We start from the raw sequence: 22,754 nt of genomic DNA, 5'->3' as shown, positions 1-22,754 counted from the left end.
TGATGCCGATTTCTTCTTCCTCCCGAGCTTCAGAAGCAGATATTACGCCTCTGACCGTCGCTGCAAACAGCCCGGACAGTGTTTCCCTCAAGTCCCTTCTCTTCCTCTCACACACATGCAGTCACACATGCAGATCTACCTGACTCATCGCCTTTCCCCAGAGGGATTTATCCCCTCCGTAATGCTTTATCCTGAGCTAACCCATGTGCCCATAGTAGAGGAAGAGAAGGGAACACGAAGAGTGAAACAAAGGCTCGGGAAACATGGTGGAGAGGAGAGAAGGAAAAGGACGGCGAGAAGGAGGCAGTGAGGCAGAGGAGAGATTCATGTGGTATGCATGTAGTGGGCTGGTAATGAATGCAGTGAAGTTCACAGAGAGTGGAGCGCCAGCCACTGTCACGGAGAGAAATGAGAGAAAAGACAGAAGTGCTCACAGCAGTTAACATCACGCTCTCGTGCAGAGTGCTGGTCTTGGACTCTTTTGGTCCTACTTTAGTGATTTTACCTCTTTCTGTAAACCTCCAGACTGCTGACAATGGTGTATATGAGCATGTCACACTGTGATAAAGATAAAAATGAGACATGTAACATATATACGGATAAGGTCTCTGATGTTTACCATATTATAAAGGTAAAAATGCTCTCAGATATACTAATGAGTTGGTCTTTTGTACAGCTAAAACAGTTCAATTCATTATTCCTTTTCAAGGAACAAGACCAAGAGTCCACACTAACAGCTCTGTGAAACTCTACAGTTTTGCAGGTATTTTGTCACATAACAAACATACATACAAAATATGCTGGTACATATGAATGAATGTGACAGACATTTATTTAATGTTTTTAAGTTTATCAAATTTGAGCATTTGGTGCTTTTCTCCATTTTGATCACTGCACATTGAATCAAGCAATCTGAAGACGTCGCTATCGGCTCTGGCAAGTGGTGGCAGCATAGCAATGTCTCAACTTTTTGACACTTCACGGGTTAAATATATTAACTTTGACCTTATCTGTGATGGATTGAGTGGCAAACAGCCATGAGTGTACCCCGCCTCTTGTCCAGTGTCTGCTACCCTTAAGTCGCAGCATCTTATTAATTCAAAATTTCTTCTTTATTACTTTGGAAAAAGAACTATATCTCAAGCCCAAATTGGCTCAAACAGACGCAGGTTTTAGTTTAAGTTTCAGTGTGCCAGTCACCTTGACTGCTGTCATTAGCACCCAAGCTGCCCGGCTGTTGAAGGTGATCATGACGTCTCCAAGGTGTGAAGGACGTGGTTGCAGAAGAAGAAAGTTTGGCTGTTTCTACGTTGGCCCACCTCAGCTTCCCTACATGCCCAGCTTATCTCGCCCTTATAAATAGTGAATAAGAGATAACACATGCATCACACTGTGGAGCGAGGTCCAGGGAGTGACTTTTAGCTTTTACTGCAAAAGAGAATGACAGAGGGAGCAAAACATTAGCACGAGTCTTAAAGTGCCTCAAGATCTTTGGGGAGGGAACGGGAGAGAAGAGAAACAAATATCAGTAAAAGAAAGAAAAGGTCTGCTGTGGATCCTGGTCAGCACAGAGCTTCATCATGGCCGCCTTGAAGGAGAAGAGGACTTGTGGGCAGCGTTGTGAAGACTTTGGCCGTTTTGTCTGGAACTCAGACGCGGGGACGTTTATGGGGAGAACACCAGAGAAATGGGGTAGGAATAAAATAAAAGCTTCATTAACCTCTCTTGTGCAATAATACATAAACCATGGAAATGGACAGGGGGTAGCAGAAACATCTCATGATCTTTGAAACTTAGTGCCATTGCATCATTTTGCATCGCTGGTAACCAGCAATCACTGTCCTCATGCACATCTGAGCAGTATGGATCACTGGTAATTATTTCCCCTGTCCATGCAGGCCCTGAAATTATCCTTTCAAGCTAATAGGAGGGTAACATTCAACTGTCTTAAGCCAAATCCAGTGGTTATTTACCAAAGTTACAGTTTTTTTAGTACAAAATTCCTTTCTTGGGTCTCCCCAACCACTTTTCCTTTCTTTTTCTTTTTAGTACTCCATAAATCAAAAAATACTACCACAAATAAATAAATAAATAATCAAACAATGAAATAGGCCTTGTTTTTACGAAGAAATGTTACCTAAATTAGTCAAGGAAAGATATATGAACAACAACAATATATGTAACAACTTTCAGAATATAGCTATTAGTAAAACTACAAAGTTTGGTGTATCTAAGAGCTACTGAAGGAATGACAAAGGAGAAATTTACAGACATAAATAGACAAAATGTAACAAAATGAACACATGAATGGATATTTTGGACTTCCACTAGTCTGAAAGAAGCCACGTTATAGAGACAAAATGGCCCAAAATCTCAACATTGTCTATAAATGTACTTTGTAAAAAATGTATCACATACATGTAATTCTGTAGCATTCAGTGTGACTTTTTCTGTCCTTTTAATACCACCACAGTGAGATGTATGTTTGAAGCATGTGGACACAGAGAGAGATAAGCCTGCTGCTGTGATAAGCTTTGGTTTTCTTCGTCTGACTCCTCATATTTGATCTTGCAGTCAGATTAAATCGAGCTCATACCGACAGAGGACACTTTGACCTCTGCAAACCTCTGTGGACACGCACCTTTACAGGCACATTCAAAACTCTCCTCTGTGACAGGAGTGAATGTCACATTCAACATAACTGCCGTGCTGCTGTATACTGTAAATACAGGAAGGATTATTTGACATGCCCGTGTATGAAAACATCAACTATTACACATTTTAAAACACCAGAGAGGCTTTAGGACAGAAGTATGCAATGTGTGACTGTGTGTGTTCATGAAAAAACTGCATCGATGTGTCTCCCTCACAGTGTACATCAGTCTGTATTATGTCGCCTTCTACGTGGTGATGACCGCCCTCTTTTCTCTGGCCATCTGGACCCTCATGTACACCTTGGATCCGTACGCCCCTGACTATCAAGACCGGTTAAAATCTCCGGGTAAAGCCACAGCAACAACCTCAAGGAGTTAGATTACAATTTAAAATAACCCTCAGTGCCTCTTAACCAGCTCTTTGTCGGCTTGTCTGCTCAGGGGTGATGGTGTGGCCGGACACTTATGGAGAGGAAGACGTTGAAATCATTTACAACACCTCAGACAAAGCCAGCTGGATGAAGATGTCCAACATCCTTCACAAGTTCCTTGAGCGTTAGTATTTACTCACTCTACCCTAATAATTTAACATGAATACCAACAAGGCCGAACGTCTAAATCTTTCTCTCTGTCTCTCTCTGTCAGCCTACAACGACACCAAGCAGCTTGAATGTAACTACTACAACTGCACAAAGGGAAAGTACTTCATCCAGAAGACCTTCTCTGCCCCTCACCACACCAAGTGGGCATGTCCCTTCACACAAAGCATGCTGGGAGCCTGCTCAGGATTTGAGGACCCAACCTTTGGCTACAACTGCAGCATGCCTTGCGTCATCATTAAGATGAACAGGGTACGTTTAATTCATGAATATCCCTCTGAGGATACTTTTGGAAAATTTAGAAATCTTCTCATACATAGAAAAGTAAATAAATCACATACAGATCTATGTAAATATTAAATATTCTGTTTTGTTTCTGCAGATCATTGATTTCTTGCCTTCTAATCACACCAACCAGCCCCCATATGTCAACTGCACTATACTGGTGAGCTACTACTCCATATACTGGACTTAACAGCATACATTAAAGAATAAGAGTCTGACAGACTATTGAAATGATCATTGATTGATGAAGCAGAGGCAGATATACACTGACCTTTACTCCCAGTATGGGCCAAACCACTAAAACAATGTATCCTTCATTTGGTATAATGCAATTCTCCTTCTTGCTTGATAAACACCCATGTCTTTCAAACTCAGTGACCCCCATTTGTAGCACAGGCTTCCTGTTTTAAACTTGCAGAATCAGTGCCGAGGGTTATTTTCTCAGACTTGACAAAGCCCTTCCAGCGTCACATGAGACATTATATAACAGGCTGAGTGGTACTTGTGACGAATAAAGCGAACTTCATGGGTACACCGGGTGCAGTGCCCCACTAAATATGTTGAAATTTTGTGTCTATGTGTGTTGTGTTTAGGATGGACACGAGAATGTGGCCAAAATCGAGTATTTCCCTGACAGGGGAATAATGGATTTCTCTTACTTCCCTTACTATGGAAATCTGGCACAGGTGAGCAGGAAAATCACACAATCGCTGACCAATATAGGCTACATATCACTAAATAAACTTTTAAATGTATTACTCTGACACATATAAACAATAAATTGTCACTGGTACACTTTAGCTTTTGTACAGATAAAAAAAACAATGAGGAAAAATGTTTTAATTTGCAAAGTTTAAAGGTGCTAGGAGGATTTTGTGACTGTTGCACAGAGACTAGCTAGCTGTTTCCACCTGTTTCCAGTCTTTGTGCTAAGCTAAGCTAACTAGCAGCTAGCAGCTAGCAGTAGCTTCATATTAAAAGAACAAACGCGTGAGTGGTGTCAATCTTCTCATCTGATTCTCTGCAAAGAAAGCCAGTAAGCTAATTTCTGAAAATGTCAGACTATTAACTTTTATCAACATGTAGATAATAATTGAACTAAAGACTGGCAGTAACCAACGATCTGCATTGCCTCCTCTTCCTCAGCCTACTTATGTGAACCCGCTGGTGGCTGTTCGGTTCAACCTGGTGGGAGACAAACACGCCAAGATCCAGTGCAGAGTGGTCTCGGACAAGATCAGCTATGAAAACTACCACGACCCCTACGAGGGAAAAGTCCTCTTCTACCTCAAAGCAGTGAAGTGAGAAACAGGACAGAAGCTCCTCAGATATCCCATAATCATGTAACAACAAACCTGTCAGTGTCAAAGACAGAGCAGGCGTCTATAGATCAATAGTGACTATTATTTAACGTCCACGTGTACTCATAACATAACAGTATAGGCACAGTAAATCTCTGTTCTGTGTGGTGCTTTTATAAACATGATTTGTCACGCTTTACTTAGTGATTCATGAATTTAATCTGACTTTTGAAAAGAATAATCCATAAATCTATTTATTGTTAACTCTGTCTGCATGTCTCCTCTTCTCCCCTCTTCATTTGCAAGAAAGTAAAAACAAAAATCTGAGGATGTCACCAGGAAAATATTAGATTTTTGAGGTGTATTTGTGAAATACGGCAGAGCATGTTCTTATATCATGATGAATGTAGCTAGTGCATCTTTAAAAAAGTCTTTCTAAATAAAAACTTGTTCCAATTTTAGGTTGGTCTGAGGAGTATCTGACAAAGTTAACTGCTCAAGGTTCGAGGGATGACTTATTTCTCATTTACAGCAACAAAACAGATATAAAGCTGCTGCAAAAGGAGTCCAAATGTAAAAAAAAAAATCTCTACAGCTTCACTCTGCAGAGTATTTGTAACTGGTTACCATCTACTCCCACTAATTGGATAATGATGGCGATGAGGTTCATCACAAATCTGCTGACTGCAGAGTTTGCAGGTCGTCAGCTTACAGTGGAGGCGTGCTCCCATGTGTGCACACACTGGCAGATGTCCACAACACACACATCCACACTGACAGACATGTGTCAGGCAGACAGCGTTTCCTCGATTGAAAAGATCATTGTGCTGTGTGATTATTAATAACTTATATGCCAGATGTCACATTTACTCATATCAAGCTTGTGAATCATCATCATCATCGTCATCATCAGAAAATAGACGTGTTAGATGTGTAAATTAGCAGGGAGGTGTGTAGAGAAGTGTTCCCAAGACCAATATGAGGGGCCACTAGATAATTACATAAGAGGTGAGGAAGAGGAAGACAGAAATTTGGTATACAAACTTACATTTATTGTCTTTTCTCTCACTTTTGTGGATTTTTTCTGGTGAAATACTGAATAACCTCTTTGCTGCCTCTAAAAAGTCATTCAAAAGAAACAATCTGAAAAAGGAAAAGTCACTCTGTGGATGAACAACTCATGTCCACAGTAATGAGTGTTCGTTTTTAAGAAGTTGAAAAAGTCCAAAAAGAAGGGGTGAGAAATATGTGTCCTGATCTCCTTTGTTTCACGGATTTATTCCCTGAAGTGATTGAGGAACTCTTCACATTTTGTGGGGGCCTCTGAGGATCTGGGTGTGCGGTCTAAAATGAAACCCTGGGTTTGTGGCTTTTAGAAGCAGTGAGAAAAATGTGTACTCCCTGCTGGTTTTACACTCGATGGGAAGGCTTTCGCTAGACTTCTGAAAGAGTCCTTCATCTTTTATCCTAATTCCTTCTGCTTCCCTGCACCTTATTCTAATGTCCCAGACGACCGGTGGCAGATGACATGGATATTAAACTCACCAAGGATTAAAATGCAATCATATCTTGATACAATAAGAGATAAAAGATCTGAAAAAATCAATCTAGAAGTCAGTCAGTCAGAAATCAGTTTAGAAGCTCAAATGATGGGTTTTTCTGTAAGAAGCTCACAATCTCAAAAGGGATAAAACTGCTGAGCTGCTCCCAAGAGCAGAGTAAACACGGGAGCAGAAGCTTTCTTTATCGTCGTATTTTTAATAAATAAATGAATTAATTCAATCATTTCAAAATACATGAACATTTTGATGAAAACACTTTTTTTCTTTGTGTCCTCGCTGAAGCATCAGTCATGGCCACCAACAAGTACGTAAACACAGTCCTCTACACAAAGTAAAGAAGAACACCCCTCTGTGTTAAAACACTGCAGGAAAACATAGTAAAAAAAGAATATTAAATGTAAAACAAAATATAACATGTACGCAGCTCATACATACATTTACATTGCACATTGTGGAGGATAAGACCAGGTGATTGTCAGCATGAGATGCCACAGAGATGCTCTCTCTTGTCTTGTGTTTAGCGCAGAGCAGTGTTGAGCAGGCACATTAAGTTTGACATTCAATGGTAACTAGTGCAGGATTTTCCTTTAAATGAAACACTGGTAAATAAATACTAATGAACATTTTCTTTTCTTGTGAGCTGCTAATATTTCACTGTCTCAATTTCTTTCTCTTATTTTTGTAATGTATGTACATTATACCAGTTTACATAAATTTGAGCCTAAAACATTTGATGAATATTGAAGTACATACTCTTTGTAAAATTATTATTTAGTTATTGTAGTTTTTAGATAACAGTGTCATCACAGCTAAATTCACAGTAGTACAATGATTAGAATAAACTACAAGTACCTTCACTAATAAATACAGCAGATAGAAAGCTTGCATATTAAGCATTATAAAAGAACCAAAAATCAGATTTATTCCCTGTGAATGTTAGAAGGAACAGAGAAACTTGTGGTTGAAAGTGCAGACACAAGTAATGAAGATAAAAAAAAAAAGAAACTCATTCACACAGACGGCAGAGAGGGAATGTATCTGTTTTTCTTCATGACTGAGAAAGTGCTTTAAAAGCATCAGAACTGGAGGGAAATCAAGTACTTGTGCTTCTCCTCTTAAATATCAAGCGGGTGTGCTTCCTATCAAGGATCCTGTCAAGCCTTTAAGACGGTTGCTTCTGAAATTCTTTCCCCAAGGAATAAGACCTTATACAGTATCAGTGACTACATGTAAACACTGGTCAGGGGCATGGATGATCCAGGTCCACCTTTATAACAATATGACAGACGCTTTTCAAGTCAAAATGTAGCTGATGATGATGATGATGATGCTTTTCTCTCCTCCCCTAAAGCAGCGGACCGAGCCTGTTAAATCAAGAAGAAGAGGAAGATTTGCTCCGACAGGCCGCGTCATATTACAGTGTGCGTTAACATGAGAGCCTCATAAGATTTAACGTCTGCTTCTCCTGATGCCGCTGCCGCCTTGGTAAGAGTGACGTTGGGAACCTCTTGGCCCTGAAGCCGTCACATGGTCATGTGACTGTTTTGCGTTCGGCCCGGGGAACCCATTTATGTGTGGTGACTCTCCACAGCACCGGAGCCAGAAGCAGACTGAGGGTGGTGACACTGAGAACCAGTAGGTACACCTGAGCAGACAAAAATATAGAGACTGAGAAACTTTGGGGCCATTTGGGGGCATTTTTTATGTTTTTTTGGCATTTTGGAGACCAATAGATTGATTGGTCTGATGATTGATGACTGATTAACTAAAGAAATGATCGCCATATCAATTTAGAATGAAAAACCCAACTAAACCACAAGGCAGCTAATTAAACATCAACAATAAATGACATAACCGAACATTAATTTGACCAAAATAAAACGGATAAAAGAAATTCCAGTAATGAATATAAAAAATGATCTGTCTGAAGAGTAAAATAATAAAAGTCTAAACTTATATATTCAGTCACTGACCTCTCTGGAGATGATGCCAGCGCGGCGTGCACGGCTGCTCAAGACGAAGGAGAACTCGCTGACCTGAGCGAGGCCAGCTGAGACAATCCACCGTATGTGCCGAGAGCCTGGCGGCAGGATCGCCGACAGCACCAGCACCGCCATCACGAACTGGGAGGAGCAAAGTCGAGGGTACTGAGAGAGTGGCAAAGGTGAAAACGAAAAGAGCAATAGAGAAAAGTGCCGTACCTTCATAATGACGAGCGAGAGCGTGAGCACCAGCAGAATGGTGAGTTCATACAGCACGAACGTCGGGAACACGTGGAGACCTGCAGCGCGACACAAACACAAAAGTCTTTCTGTAAACGGTATAAACGTGTAACACGGTAATAAGAGATCTGTCACAAACTGTCATGCTGGATCTGACCGATTGAGGCAAAGAAGATGATGGCGAGGAAATCTCTGACTGGCTCGATGCATCCAATGACCTCTGTGGTGACCATGTGACCCTGCGTGGACAGTAAAGCTCCAGCCAGGAAACAGCCCAGCTCCATAGAAACATCGAAAAACTCAGTCACCTGCAGCATCAGTCAGGAAGAGAAAAATCGGCGGCTAAATGACGCTGCATCAGAGGAGAAATATCAGATATTTGTAGAATAACGTTGGAAAACAGCAAAGAGCAAAGTGCGTACCGTCAGCATGAAAAAGACAAAAGCTGCCATCCCCAGAACCAGGATCTCCTTGTTGCCTTTGCTCTCGGCATGCAGTTTCTTATAATAGGGGCCAATCAGGAATGATTTGAGTAACAAACACAACAGCAGCACAGCAGCCAGAGAGACCAGGACCTGGGCCAAGAGGTACAGCACACGGAGACTTCCAAACAGGAAGCTGTGTTTCACAAAGGGAACAACAGATTAACATAAACTGTGAGTGTGTGTGGGGGTGTGGGGGTGTGTGTTTGGCGGGGGGGGGGGGGGGCTAACTGACCTGTCCAAGTCTCCTCCCTGTGCCTGGATCAGAGTCGGCATGACGGCGATGAAGAGACCGAGCTGAACATCTTGCATCACTAACATGCCGAGGAGAACACTGCTGTAGTCCAGATCACCTGTCTCACACACACACACACACACACACACGCTCACATTATTGACCATTATGTGATCAGGAGGTGCTGGGAATGACAGTGTCACAGCATTTGATTTAATTGATGATCAGTGTTTATTCAATGTTTATTAATTCAAGTGCAAATTTCTTATTCAGCTGTATTTAGGTTTGTTTGCCAACTGAGCACAAAAGATCAAATATTATGAGAAAAGCTGACAAAAGGCAACAGGCCCATGTCAGAATAAACACACCGTGTTGTGGCTGTTAACAAGTCTAAATGTCTGACTGACTGGGAAACACATATACGGTACTTAATTATCAAAACACATGGATTTACAGTCTTGATTTAGTCCTGACTATGATGCATGATGTATTAATTTATGTGCACAGACGTACCGTCTTTGTCCCCTCTGCTCCCCCCTGCTAGGAAGCGGGACACCAGCGGAGTGCTGGACAGGGAGAGACACGTGGAGATGAAGACAGTCTGGGTTGGTCGAATGCGCAGGACTTGTCCCCACAACAAACCAGCCCCCACCATGAGCAGACTCAGGTAGCACGACCCCTGAACTGATGTCTTCCACACCTACACACAAACACACACACACACACACACACACACACACACACACAATATGTATACACTGTTATCAACACACTTTATGGAGTAAGTAACTTACCAAAAGCAGCTACATGACAGGAGAAAAGGGTCATTACCTAAAATGTTCAGGGATAAATAAAGCCAATTCTGACATAAACATAAAACGAGCGTTTTCAGGTAACATTACCTGAGAAAGATACAGATATTGGCCAATTTTTAGGGTAAGTAACATCAGAAAAAGTTAGCAGAGGAAGTAGATACTGAGAAAATAGTGAAGCGGGTTGCAGGAATATAAATCAGGTCCCTTCATGCAAATTGAAGATAGCATGTTTCACGTGTTTAAATGACAAATGTGCGAGTTAAATGCCAGAGCCTGCTTAACTTTTGAAATTGGTCCAATAGATCTCCTCAGCTGGCAGCCGAGAATGAGCAGCGAACAAGCTACAATGGCAGCAATGTAGTCCTTCAGGGTATTTTCACCAGATCAAAATATGTCCACTACTAACGGATTGCAAATAGCATTTGCATGACACACAATAATACAAACAAACCAACCAATTGAGGCAGCAGCAGACCAGCCGTAAGGTAAAATCACTGTTTTTGTCAATGGAGTCTGATGGGTTTGAATAAAATGGTACAAAAGCTGTTTCCGGTTAAAAAATATCTTACAAGTCTTTATCTGTAGGGATACTTTCTGTAATGTTGTCAGACTGTCAAACAATCTGAACCTGTAGATGACAAAAACAAGTACTTATAGTGAACATACTTTGGGCACAATTATCCAAAAAGACATTACAGCTATTGCAGCCTGTTCACCGCCTGTTTTTGTACACACCAGTCATTTCGAGCCCAAAATATGCAAAAAATAGGGCTCAGACTCAGAATACCACTGTTATCTGTTAAACCACAAGATGAAATACAAAAAACAGTTTAAATTTACCAATGAGCTGGTGGTTATTTAGTCATATGTGCTACACAAAAAACGTAAATTTTACCTAAATGTTACAGTTACTATCACTACAGAACCATAATATTTGTATTAGGATCATTCAACACAATACCGTCTCTCAACGTAGCTTGGATTTTTGAAGTCTATGATAAAACGCTTTCACAGAATCACTGTGAAAGTGTTTCCGAACTGAGATCTATGATTAAATTTACAAAATAATTGCAAATTCAAGTCCCTCTGGTTTACCTTTCGAAGGCGCTCAGGCGAGAACTCCAGTCCCACCACAAAGAGAGTGAAGAACACACCCAACTCCCCCAGTGTCTCCACCTGGACCATAGACTGCAGGAGAGACACTGACATGAGCGTCTAGCACGAAAAGTTCTTTAAGCGTGATAATGGCACTGCAAACACACACCTTGATGCTGTTGAGGCCAGAAGGACCGAGCAGGACCCCGGAGATGATATATCCAAACATGGGAGGAAGACCGACCAGAGTGCAAATCCAACCACAGGGCAGGGACAGCATCACCACCGACACCAAGTCCTGCACATGCACTTTGAAAACATTATTAAGGATTCGAGACAAATGAGAGATGACCAGAATATGACAGGATGACAGCTGACCGGGAAGAATAAACTGACCTTGATGAAGTGGTGGTCTGCTCTGGGCATTGTGGAGTCTCGTGGTTTGGTCAGGACATACTGGTTGTTCTGTGAGTCAATGAGCATGCTCAGTCCCAGGTCGTCCTCCACCTCCTTCTGCCTGGAGTTGTTCTTCCTCTTCCCTCCCTTCTCCTCATCCTCCTCCACTCTCAACACTGCCTCTACATTCACTCCTTTCATCTACGAAAACAGTGAGTATGGAAGGAGGCGCAATTTGATGCTTTGTTGAAGGAGCGACAGCATCGGCGCATGACCACAGTCTGTAAATGCTGCTGTCTGCTGACCTGTTTGTTGTTGTCGAAGGCGTGCTCCTCGATCTCCTCCTCCAGCCGGTCTGCGGCCTTCCTGACGTCCTCCAGGATCTCATCCAGCATGGACAGGGTCTTATTCTGGGCCAGAGCGCTCTTAACAGCTTCCTGCTGGTGTTTTTCAGCAGCCACCAGCTCTACATACTCCTGTTCTTCCTAAAGGGTGAGAACAAGACCCAAAAGACAGGTGTGTATTAGCACATAAAGGTATACAGATATGTCAACAGAGATGCATGAGACAGCCGACATACTCAGGACACCCTCAAACTAAATACAGGGACATACAGCATATAATTAGACATGATAGTTCTCTGCCTTTAACATCAGGGTGAGTGATGTAGTTGTCATAATATGAATAATAAATATCACAGTATTTGTCTGATATTGTTGTAAATCAACAGTATTGATAATCAATGACTTATTACAGTTGTTTAAAGAGTCAAAAATGTTAAATAAGTTCGGCTTCCAGCTCTTCAGGTGTGAGATTTGCTGCTTTAATATGTTTTATATTGTTCAGGCCGACTGAATGCGGTATGTATCGCTCCCTCTCTCTCCTTCAGTCTGACGTGGTCTCCACGGCACGTACACTGCTGACCACCATGATCTCACCTTTATGGCTGCCTCCCTGAGGGCCTCCAGCCTCTGTCTGCTGCTCTCCTTCATGTTGACCACGTCCCTGTAGTCCCCCTGCAGCGCCCTCTGCAGGCTGTGCACCGCTTGGAACACCAGGTGCTCGCTCTCATTCAGCTCCTTCTGGAAAACCTCCAGAGTGTGAACCTGATGGCAGATCGGTCAGTCATTAAACCATTGAATATCTGAAATCCTCTTTCACTGAAGCCTCTGTACATGATATCTATTTAGACAAGAGCAGCTTCCAGGTCTTCATCAAAGATCGGCAAAGATAAATAGGACAAAATAAACCCATATCACATTGGTAAAAATGGGACAAAGGGTTACTAGCCTTAGAAAAATAACTAATAATTTTTATAACACATGAATCATTTAAATCACTAGTCAACCAAAAACGTCAAATATTCTCTTGTTCCAGCTTCTCCAATGTGAGAACTTGCTGTGTTTCCTCTTTTGTACCATTTTGAATATAATATCTTTTGGTTTTGGTCGTGCAACAAGAAGAGTATAATGAAAATAATTTTTTTCAAGCTGCTGCTCTAATCTAACCAGGTCATTTCCTTTGTCCATGTGACACCTGAACTGTGAGCGTGCTTACGTATCATTGTCGAGCTATTGTGCCAACAAGAATGTGTCAACACACTGACAGACAAAGATAAGACCCTAAAGAGCTGCAGACCTTACATCTCACACAGTATGTACTGTAGCAGGATGATAGGTTATAGAAATACAGCTAAACACTCATTAACAAATAACTACACATAGAGGGCCTTTGCTCCATCTGGTATTCATTCTCAGTCTGGTACCTGGAAGTGCCTCTCAGGTTCTGAAAGGGCCCGGTCTCTTCCAACAGCATCAGCAGCGGCTGCCAGCTTCTTGACAACCACATTCTTCTGACGCAGGAGACCCACCAGCCGCTTGCAGTTGCCGGCCACCCAGCTGTGGCCGTGTGTGGCCCCCTTGCTCCGGTAAAGCTTGATGGCGTGCTGCGCCACCTGGTCCTTCTGCAGCACAGCGAGCGCCCCCGCCGTGCCAAAGCACAGCAGCCAACATACAACCTGCATCCAAACCACTGCGTCTGCCTTCACCCAAGTGTGGAGACTGAGAGAGAGAGAGGGACCTTGGAAAAAAGAAACAGCAAAACAGATGAAAGCAGGAGGGGCATGGTCGCCTCGAAGATAACAGAAAAAAAACAAAAAGGAGGACAATATGAACAATGTGGATCGATATTTATGAACTCAAAACACGTAGCGTAGATGTCAGCGAAGATGTTTTTGTTAAAGTCAACAAATCCCATGAAAAAACAGAACCGAGATCCAAAGCTTGATATAGCTTATTCCTTTGTGCCACAGACTTCCATCACAAAATCCATAGCTGAAAAAAGTCCCTAACAAATACACTATTTACTCCTGCTTGAGTAATATTTACTGAGATCTGCAGTACATATGCTTTAAGAATTCATTTAGCCTTTGAAAAAAATAAAGCATACGTTGGCGACTTGTCTACATTTAATGAGCTTGGTGCTGAGATCCCCAGACAGGCCGGGGAAGTGGGACAATATAGAGCGATGGACTGACACAGTATTTGTTTTGGTGTTTTCTGGATACTACAAATAATACAGACAGTTATGGCCTTTAAAGCACAGATAGTAACAGCGTTTGTCCTAAAATTTGATACAGATAATCTCTTGTTTGTGTGGGCTTTTGTGCACTCTGTGCTTCATCCTAGAGTCATCTCAAGAGACGGTTTAATCTTTAGGTCACAGCTGAAAAGCTTAAACAACAGCTGTGTGTGCTCACCTGTGGACTGTCCCACTGCTTGCTTTTCATTACGCTAATAGCACCTTGTTCTGCTGCTTTAGGAGCACCTGGCTTGACTGAACATGTCACATACATGTATTCCACCAGTGCTTGCTATTCTGCAGACACTTAATGTAACGCTGCATTTATATCAACAAGAACGGTGTCAAATAAAGACATTGCCTATCTTTCCGCAGCTTTCACTCTCTCCTACCCTGACATCACATTAAGCTTTTACCACACCAGCATAAAACCTGAATGCATTCAACTCACACCCAAGCTGGACAGGACCTTCGTGAGCATGAGTCAAGTTGAGTGATGTTTACTTTCCAGACTCCTCCTCTGTCTTTCCTCCTAAGACTGGGCTGCAGCCACTCTGCAACTGGTGCTAGAAATAAAAGGCAAATTAGCATCATCATCATTATCATCATCTATAAAAATCCTATGAGCTGATCATAAAGTGAGAATGTATGAAAAACTTATTTTGAAAGAAAATGAGTCGCTGTAGTTGTTAAAGCAATGTAGTGGAGTAAAAAAAAAAAAAAAAATAGAATATGAAGTGGCATAAAATGTCAACACTCAAGTACAAGTAACCCAGAAATCTAGTGATCGGTTTTGACTGGTTGACAGTTTTTACCCCCCAAAAATGGGAGATTATTCTACAGTGATGGATGCATGGACATGTTAAAACTATAAACACAAACAGCTGAATACCAAACATGTAAATAATGGGGGGGAATGACAGCCATGAGTAACATCATGCAAAGCTGACCACACACACACACACACACTCCAGGCATAAATCATATTTCACACACACCAGGAAACACCACGATCGGTGAAATCATACATTTGCTTAACGCCCAAAACACCGATTATCATCAATGGAAACAGCTAAACAAAGAAAGACTGCAACTACCTGTGAAATGTGCGCACTGCCGGGGCTCCGGACTCCTCTCCACGGCCGAAGGAGAAGCTGAAGAAGAGGAGGGAGAGTAAGAAGAAGGGAACAATCATGCTGTTGTACCGCACCACCACCACCACCGACACCCCTCCTCCTCCTCCCCCACCTCCTCCTCCCCTGCCACATAGCTGAAACCAGCGTCGATGCAGGCGTTCACCAACTTACTTGGCGACCAACTTCGTGTTTACCTCGACCTCCGGCATTATTCGTGCTATCAGAGGAGATGCTAGCGGCGCCTTGTCGTAGGTAGGTAGGTAGGTAGGTTGGTAGGTGCGTTGCTGCTGTTTAAATCCCTCTTGGAGTTGTACCGGTGAGTATAAAGTTCAACCTGTTTTCTATTCAGGAGCTGTAAGTTAAGCTAAGTTAGCCCTCAAATTCCTGCGAGCTGTCAGACCAGCTCCAGCCAGCTGAGTCCACAAACACTCCCATGACTACAGCGGCGAAGCTAACACAACATTAGCCTAATAGCTGCAACGTTACATTAATACAACTTTTCTAGAGACAGCTCACCAAGACGTGGAAAGTTAGCATAAACCACAGCTGAAACCGACCAACTGCAGTCTTGTTTTCGGGATATAATCGCGTCGATGTAACTTTGATCCATTTTTAGATTACTTCCGAAACATCTTTATCGTCTTTGGTATGGGAGTTGTAGTTTTCAGATGTTGTCTTTTCGAACTTATCCGTGTCAAGTGCTCTCAACTTGTGGCTGCTGATTATTTCGCTAAAACCACAGACTAAAACTGCTTTGACGTGTCTGAACAGCTGCTTAACTTGACATAATTTTGCTCACAGCGACAACAACGCATTTTAAAGAAGTTGAAAGCTGACTTTTATCGGCTGTCCCACTAAAAGCCGGCGTTATTAATGTAACGCTGACATTTTGATAGAAAGCTGTAATGTGGCATTTTCCTTTATATGTATTCTAGTTGAAGAACTTTGGGAACAAATGCTTTTTTCGGCTAAACAGTTGTTTATTAATACAGAAAGGCCTGTGGGATTTCAGCGCTATAGAACTACATTTCCCATGAACCAAGTGCCCCTACGGTAGCGCAGTTCTTGTCGCGCATGCGCACCTGGGGTAATTGGATATCAAGTGGGCCAAAACAGCGTGTGATAAAATGGTAGGTAAGATTAAAAATGAGAAACCGGGGCGATTCTTTAGCTCCGTCAAACAAGTCCTAAAAACCGATAACGGCGCTCTTTGACGTTGAGGGGACACGCCGATAGGAGGGATCGACGTGTCCTCAGCCAAGTGTCGCATTGTCAGGGTTGATGTGTGTCGGGAATATGAGGGAAATGGAAGGTCAGTTGTTGGTATTTTGAGATCGGACATCACGTACCTTTCCCTTTTTGGTAACTCGCCTATGCTGCTGCCCCGGGTCAGGATAGAGCCTGCAGGATCAAACGTGCCCTCCCCGGGAAAACTGGGTCGCCAAACACTGGCCTGTCACGGTGAATTTGCTGTATGATCATCGGGTGGGTCAGGTCTGCAGTTCTGCAAAGACGTGCAATGCTCCCCTTGACCGTGTACATTAAACTAATAGGAGGAGGTATTTTGCAAACCAACGGAGCCCTGTGTTGGTGCATTAGGGGGTGACAGTGTTTTGTTCCTCTTAATGCACTTATTCTAGGCTGTGCATTGGCTGTTGCACGCCTGATATCAGCCTCACTTTCTGAAATGTATTCACACAAACCAGATATTTTCGTCATGGCAGGTGTTATTTAAGTGTAATATACATCTAGATATTATCTTATACAAATCTGTAGAAAAAGTTTCCAGCTAAGAAGTTTTAATGGAAATCAAATCCCGGCACTTTTATTCAAATGTTCACAAAGTTTAGTCTGTGCGTTGTATGTCTAAATGATGATATGCAGCCTCAACTCCACGTGCAATTCTCTGGATTCCATTTGCATGCCTGTCCCAGGACCCCAGAACCTTATGGGTCCTGAAGTCCTCAGGTTTTGTGTGTGTTGCAGTTAGTTTGTGATATTTGATCACTTGCTGATTTCTGTAGTAATATGCATTACTACAGCACGATAAAAACAGAAATAGCACGAGCTCCTGCATTTTTCATCGCCATAAAGCATTTGTTAAGATTCAGTTTTAATAACTTTAATATTTCACCTGATGTTATGCTTACATCGTTAATTATTCTTTATAAACATAATAGGGCCCCGCAGGTTAATCCAGCCCTGCGTTTACCTGTGTGATTGTGTGTGTTACAGCACAAGTTGAAGTCATCGCAGAAGGACAAGGTTCGGCAGTTCATGTCCTTCACACAGGCCGGGGAGAGGACAGCCGTGTACTGCCTGACGCAGAATGACTGGAAACTAGAAGTCGCCACAGACAACTACTTCCAGAACCCAGACCTCTACTACAAAGAATCCATGAAAACCTCTGTGGACCGCAAGAAGCTGGAGCAGCTCTACAACAGATACAAAGGCACGTGTTGGGGAGAGACTTCAGGTTTCAATGAGTATCAGAACTAAAGTTAACCTCAGCACGGTCCGCTTGTCTTCTCCGTTGCTCTCTGGTCCTGCTCTGCTCACTCTTACCTGCTGCCTTTGCAGACCCCCAGGATGAGAACAAGATAGGCATTGATGGGATCCAGCAGTTCTGCGATGACCTGACCCTGGACCCAGCCAGCATGAGCATCCTGGTGGTGGCGTGGAAGTTCAGAGCGGCCACGCAGTGCGAGTTCAGCAGGAAGGAGTTCCTGGACGGCATGGCTGAGCTAGGGTGAGCAACACTCAACCTGACACCCACGCTCAGGGTTTGTACAAAGTCTGTTTTATCTGTTTTCAAGGCTAGGAGTATGCTTGAATTATAGTATACTCCTTGAAAGATGCTTGATTTTCCTACATATTCTGGTGTTTCATCTACATAATCACTCATGTAAACCAGAAATCTAATTCTAAATAAGATTTGAAATGTAACAACATCATACTTGTTTGTTTTGTGGTAATATACATTGATTGCTGAGGCAGTAAAGGAATTCTGTAAACTTTATTTTTGACAATTGCATTTCCGCAAAGAATTTAGATCTGATGATAAAGGCTTGGATAATCTGGAAGTTTTTGGTTGAGGTTCCTTGAAAGTGCTTGAAAAAAGCGTGAATTTTACTCATAAAGTTGTACAAACCCTGTGCACTATTTGAACAGAGATGTACATATGACTAATGTACTCAGTCATACGTATAATGTTAATGTTCTGTTAAATGTCAGTCTTACAAGAATTAGAAATTGTAGTAGTTAGCTGCTGCTCAACATAGCAGGATTTTGGAAGGCTGATCTGTTTGTTTTTTTTAATGTCTCCTCTAGCTGTGACAGTCCAGAGAAACTCAAGGCGATCCTTCCCAGACTGGAGCAGGAGCTCAAAGACACGGGGAAGTTCAAAGACTTTTACCAGTTTACCTTCAATTTTGCCAAGAACCCCGGCCAGAAGGGTTTAGGTAAGAGGACGAAAACATGTTGAACAGAAGGAGATGTAGGCAAAAAATTTTATTTTTAAAAATGGGGGAAAAAAGTGGATTGAAATATCTTACTTTGTGTCCTAGACCTAGAGATGGCTGTCGCTTACTGGAATCTAGTTCTCACCGGTCGCTTCAAGTTTTTGGATCTCTGGAACCGCTTCCTGCTGGTGAGAGAGGACTTTCTCCTTTACATACTGCATACGGAGACGCAAAACTACTAGAAACGCCTTAGACCAGAACACAGTGGAACACAACACCACCTCAAATAACATTCGCCTCATTCAACACATACATCATGTCTTCGACACATTACCAACAACAAATTAAGTTTCGCGAGCTAAGTGTTTATTTACAGACTGTGGGATTGACATTCACTGCGTGGGGGTTTGCAATACTCTGATCACACAGTAATGTTTAACTCGCTCTTCTCCTGTTACGGTGCTGCGTTCAGGAGCATCACAAGCGCTCAATTCCCAAAGACACGTGGAACCTCCTTCTGGACTTCGGCAACATGATTGCAGACGACATGTCCAACTACGATGAGGAAGGTGAGGTCATTAAAGCCGCCAGGATAGAGGCTATCTGTAACATATGTACATTTCAGCAGTTAATTCCACGATGATAGATGAACACTTGACTTACAGATGCCGCTACATCGGTGGATCATTGCTACGCTGAATTAAACCACTGTAGCAGATACACTGAAATGTAAAATTCAGTGTTTTTTCTCTCTCCTCAGGTGCATGGCCGGTGCTCATAGACGACTTTGTGGAGTTTGCTCGGCCGATCGTGACGGGGAGTAAGCGCAACATGACATAGTGTTTGTCCCGGCTTCATGCAGCAGATGGAGTTTGTTTTTCTCCCAGTTTTCTTTTCTTTCTTTTTTTTTTTTTTTTTGAATGAGGATTTTTTTATACAAATGAGCCAAAAAGAGACTACTTCTCAATAAGTCTGTCTGCAGCTTGTCGATAAGATTGTTCTTCCAACTGCAAAAGATGCCTTGGCTGGGGAGTGACCCGGAAACACCAGACAAGAGAGGACAGCAGAAGGGGAAACCAATAGGAGAGAGAGAGAGATGATGTTTTTTTTTTTTGTTGTTGTTGTTGTTGTCTGCTGGCGAGGACAGACCATGAAATTGCAATATGGAAATGATGGGTCCCCTAGAACTGGTCACTCACGGGCAAATCGCCAATGGGTGTGGCTTCAAACTGCTGCTGTGGACTTGGCTCATTAACCTGCACCCTTGGCACAATGAGGAGGGACAGAAACAGTGGACCTTCAGCACAGGCAGAGGATTAAGTTATAGATGCAGTAGGATGTGGCCTCTTAACATTATCAATTGTGAATGGAACAGTGTGTCAATCTGCATGTCTTTATCAGCTAGAGTGAAACGATGCCATGGACGTCGAGAAGGAAAAAAAAAAAAAAAGTAATTTTCACTGAGATTGCGAATGTGTAGCTCTCTAACAATCACACTGAGAGCCGAGAGAAAGTGTGCTTGGTCATTGTGTGTGTGTGTGTGCGTGTGTGTGTGTGTTGGGTTGGGGGAAGGGGGGGGATTTAAACATATTGCCTCTTTATGCTCAATATTTTCATTTGATTTTATTATAATTAGAAGTTAAGTAATTATGATTCAGCTTAACTGAGTGGCAGCGAAAAAGGTTCAGATCCACATTTTGTATCCATGCTGAGAATTGGACAGAGCAGCATGCTTTTTAAGCTCAGCACCAGCAGAATCACTGTTACAGCTGTAAAACGCTGTAGAAATAAGAATAGATTTCATTTTAGAAGAGCAAAAATGTATATCTGAGGAAACAGAAAATGGCATTTATCACCATGATTAGTACATAAGAAGCATTTAGGATCCTAGCTTTTAAATTGCTACTGCATTACACATTTGGTTGACTTTAGTTTTGCAGTGTGTAAACTGCTGTAACACAAAGAGAAACTGACTGGCACACTGACTGTTTTTCTATTATCCAGGTGACGAAGACTTGCCAGCCCTGCAAACTGCACTGATTTACACGTTCTCTGTTGTAGTTTTTTCTTCATCGGGCAGCACCGTATACAGCTGCAGAGCTATACAGTTTACCTGACAGCAGGTTCACTTAACACACTAGACTTTTTCAAATGGACATCTACATCCTAGCCAAGAGTATTTAAACTGTTTGATTTACACTGTCTGAGGCTTTAGTCTGGGTCAGCAGGGCGATGGTGGCATGTCAAAGAAATCACACTACTGCTAAGTGAAAAATGTGTCGCTTTAAGAACCGTGATTGCGCTGCCATCTAGGGGTGGCTGGGCCGTATAGTATTTTTCCATGTATTACAGTCAAATCACAGCTGGACCGGATTACATTTATTAGAAAAACACCCGACTGAACCCAGCTGTGATGATAGACATGGGCAGAAGACTTGAGCTGATTGATTATAGGTTTCTTATTATACTCTTCAAGTGTGATTTAAAAACACTAAATAACTCTATTTGCTCAACACGTCCCCTTTCGCAGCTAAAGACTGTGACAGAAGGTAGAGCTCAGGTACCAGTCGTCCTCTCCCAGTCGCAGCGAGCAGCAGGCGCCTCTCTGTGTTTGCCATGCTTTCTGCTCCAAACAGTAGCCAATTATGGTGTCTTGTTCTACCAATTGTTGTCACCATGATAAAACTTCTGCCATGTGTTGAAAATAAGGACAAATTATGTCCCTGTGTCAAATTTCTCTGTCTTGTCAACATCTAACTACAGGGGGGGGAAAAACATGCCTTTTGTTTTTGTTGACAGACTTGTGTTGAAGTTCTCGTATTTATGTAGACAGAAGTCAGTCATAAACTATGGTGGTGTGCATGAAGTAGACTTATAAGAAGTTGAGGCAGACTAGGATGGGGATTTATTATGATTTCAGTCTCAGATTGAATGCAAATGAGTGGCAAAAGAACCAGCTTCGTCATGACTGTCAAACAGTCACTGTAGGGGCTGGGAAATGTGTCATGTTGTCCACCTTTGTAACCAGGCAAGTTAGATATGTGTTGGTGCAATGAAATATCCCATATACAGTGTTTCCAACTGTTGCAACAGCGAGATGACGTGAAAGCTTTTTACCCAGTTGGTTGTCGTTGGCTTTACGATCTGACATCGTCTGCGCTTCAGGAGCAAGAAAATGTGACGTCTCTCAGTGTTCAGTTTGATAATGTGGTACATTTGGTACGTTTTTATTTGTCAAATGTGTGGTCAACTGTTTCTAGTCATGCAGATCATTCTTATCAAAACAGTATTATTTTTGGCGACAAGAAAACAGGTATTTATAGAATATTATGTTTTGTCACAGAAGCATACCGTACATTGTTTTCTCCAAGAGAGTTGTCAATAAAGCATGTTGTTTTTAACAGCCTTGTAAAAGCTGTGATTCTGTCTACAAGGTACAGCAGTTAATTCTGACAACAAATGTTTTTTTGTCAGAATCAAAGTGACCTGTCTTCTAATAGTAGTATTTCATTTGAAATAAACAGGAATCACAACATGGAAAATCTCGAGCTTTGGAACTGTTTGCAAAACTAAAAAGATTATATGTCATGCCACTAGAAGTGATAATAATGATAACATAGAGTTCACCCAGTTAATTGTGTTACTACGCCACGGTCTATGCATATCCGCTATCCAGCCGATGCAGGTTTATATCCAATCTAACATGTTTCAGATGTACGCAAACTAAATGGCAGTAGCGAATGGAACAAAAAAATCTCCACATTAGGGTTAGGGTTAGGGTTAGGGTCAGTGAGATCCACTGCCCTACAGTGCGTGTGTTTGAGAGAGTGTGTAAAATGTCAGCTTGGTAACAGTTGCCGCTTATCAGGTTGCATTCCTGCTGCATATCATCATCATCACTGGCTCCTCTGGTAATGCTTCGTCTATGGTC

General features: G+C 42.2%; 3 protein-coding genes across 6 annotated transcripts; 2 read left to right on the top strand and 1 right to left on the bottom strand.

The window, feature by feature from the left end:
• The first annotated feature begins 1,580 nt into the window (after positions 1-1,580).
• Positions 1,581-4,843, top strand: LOC139205658 (potassium-transporting ATPase subunit beta-like). Its single transcript, XM_070835942.1, has 7 exons — positions 1,581-1,692; positions 2,873-3,001; positions 3,096-3,209; positions 3,300-3,505; positions 3,636-3,698; positions 4,132-4,224; positions 4,685-4,843. Exons 1-7 carry the CDS (start codon positions 1,581-1,583, stop codon positions 4,841-4,843), a joined length of 876 nt encoding a protein of 291 aa, XP_070692043.1.
• A 1,734-nt stretch (positions 4,844-6,577) lies between these two features.
• On the bottom strand, positions 6,578-15,614 carry tmco3 (transmembrane and coiled-coil domains 3). Of its 2 annotated transcripts, none has more exons than XM_070836232.1 (16): positions 15,557-15,614; positions 15,324-15,380; positions 14,678-14,792; positions 13,412-13,725; positions 12,585-12,752; positions 11,952-12,131; positions 11,647-11,847; positions 11,420-11,548; positions 11,251-11,343; positions 9,854-10,040; positions 9,341-9,458; positions 9,046-9,241; positions 8,781-8,931; positions 8,603-8,682; positions 8,375-8,524; positions 6,578-8,046 (listed from the first exon to the last, which is right to left on the bottom strand). In XM_070836232.1, the coding sequence occupies exons 4-16, from the start codon at positions 13,667-13,669 to the stop codon at positions 7,933-7,935; spliced, it is 2,025 nt and encodes a 674-aa protein (XP_070692333.1). In that variant the 5' UTR covers positions 13,670-13,725; positions 14,678-14,792; positions 15,324-15,380; positions 15,557-15,614; the 3' UTR covers positions 6,578-7,932. The 2 variants fall into 2 exon arrangements, with proteins under 2 accessions (XP_070692333.1, XP_070692325.1); XM_070836224.1 differs by having other exon boundaries at positions 15,534-15,612.
• Positions 15,484-22,243, top strand: dcun1d2b (DCN1, defective in cullin neddylation 1, domain containing 2b). Of its 3 annotated transcripts, none has more exons than XM_070836253.1 (7): positions 15,484-15,614; positions 17,598-17,814; positions 17,943-18,111; positions 18,693-18,823; positions 18,929-19,011; positions 19,296-19,392; positions 19,584-22,243. In XM_070836253.1, exons 2-7 carry the CDS (start codon positions 17,640-17,642, stop codon positions 19,661-19,663), a joined length of 735 nt encoding a protein of 244 aa, XP_070692354.1. In that variant the 5' UTR covers positions 15,484-15,614; positions 17,598-17,639; the 3' UTR covers positions 19,664-22,243. The 3 variants fall into 3 exon arrangements, with proteins under 3 accessions (XP_070692354.1, XP_070692362.1, XP_070692344.1); XM_070836261.1 differs by having other exon boundaries at positions 15,498-15,678; XM_070836243.1 differs by lacking the exon at positions 15,484-15,614 and adding an exon at positions 16,269-16,492.
• Positions 22,244-22,754: the final 511 nt, after the last annotated feature.

Source organism: Pempheris klunzingeri, chromosome 1, assembly GCF_042242105.1.
Source record: "Pempheris klunzingeri isolate RE-2024b chromosome 1, fPemKlu1.hap1, whole genome shotgun sequence".
Classification (NCBI taxonomy): domain Eukaryota; kingdom Metazoa; phylum Chordata; class Actinopteri; order Acropomatiformes; family Pempheridae; genus Pempheris; species Pempheris klunzingeri.
This window is presented reverse-complemented; position numbering and strand designations above follow the sequence as displayed.

Bases quoted from the DNA above. Each gene is read 5' to 3' on its own strand.
- dcun1d2b (XM_070836243.1), top strand. The intron at 19,012-19,295 runs GTGAGAGAGGAC...TGCTGCGTTCAG, and splicing joins TCTGGAACCGCTTCCTGCTG to GAGCATCACAAGCGCTCAAT. The intron at 19,393-19,583 runs GTGAGGTCATTA...CTCTCTCCTCAG, and splicing joins GTCCAACTACGATGAGGAAG to GTGCATGGCCGGTGCTCATA.
- LOC139205658 (XM_070835942.1), top strand. From the start codon at position 1,581: ATGGCCGCCTTGAAGGAGAAGAGGACTTGTGGGCAGCGTTGTGAAGAC. The intron at 3,506-3,635 runs GTACGTTTAATT...TTGTTTCTGCAG, and splicing joins TCATCATTAAGATGAACAGG to ATCATTGATTTCTTGCCTTC. The intron at 4,225-4,684 runs GTGAGCAGGAAA...CCTCTTCCTCAG, and splicing joins ACTATGGAAATCTGGCACAG to CCTACTTATGTGAACCCGCT.
- tmco3 (XM_070836232.1), bottom strand. From the start codon at position 13,669: ATGCAGGTTGTATGTTGGCTGCTGTGCTTTGGCACGGCGGGGGCGCTC. The intron at 12,753-13,411 runs GTACCAGACTGA...ATCTGCCATCAG, and splicing joins AACCTGAGAGGCACTTCCAG to GTTCACACTCTGGAGGTTTT. The intron at 10,041-11,250 runs GTAAACCAGAGG...GTTTGTGTGTAG, and splicing joins CGCCTGAGCGCCTTCGAAAG to GTGTGGAAGACATCAGTTCA.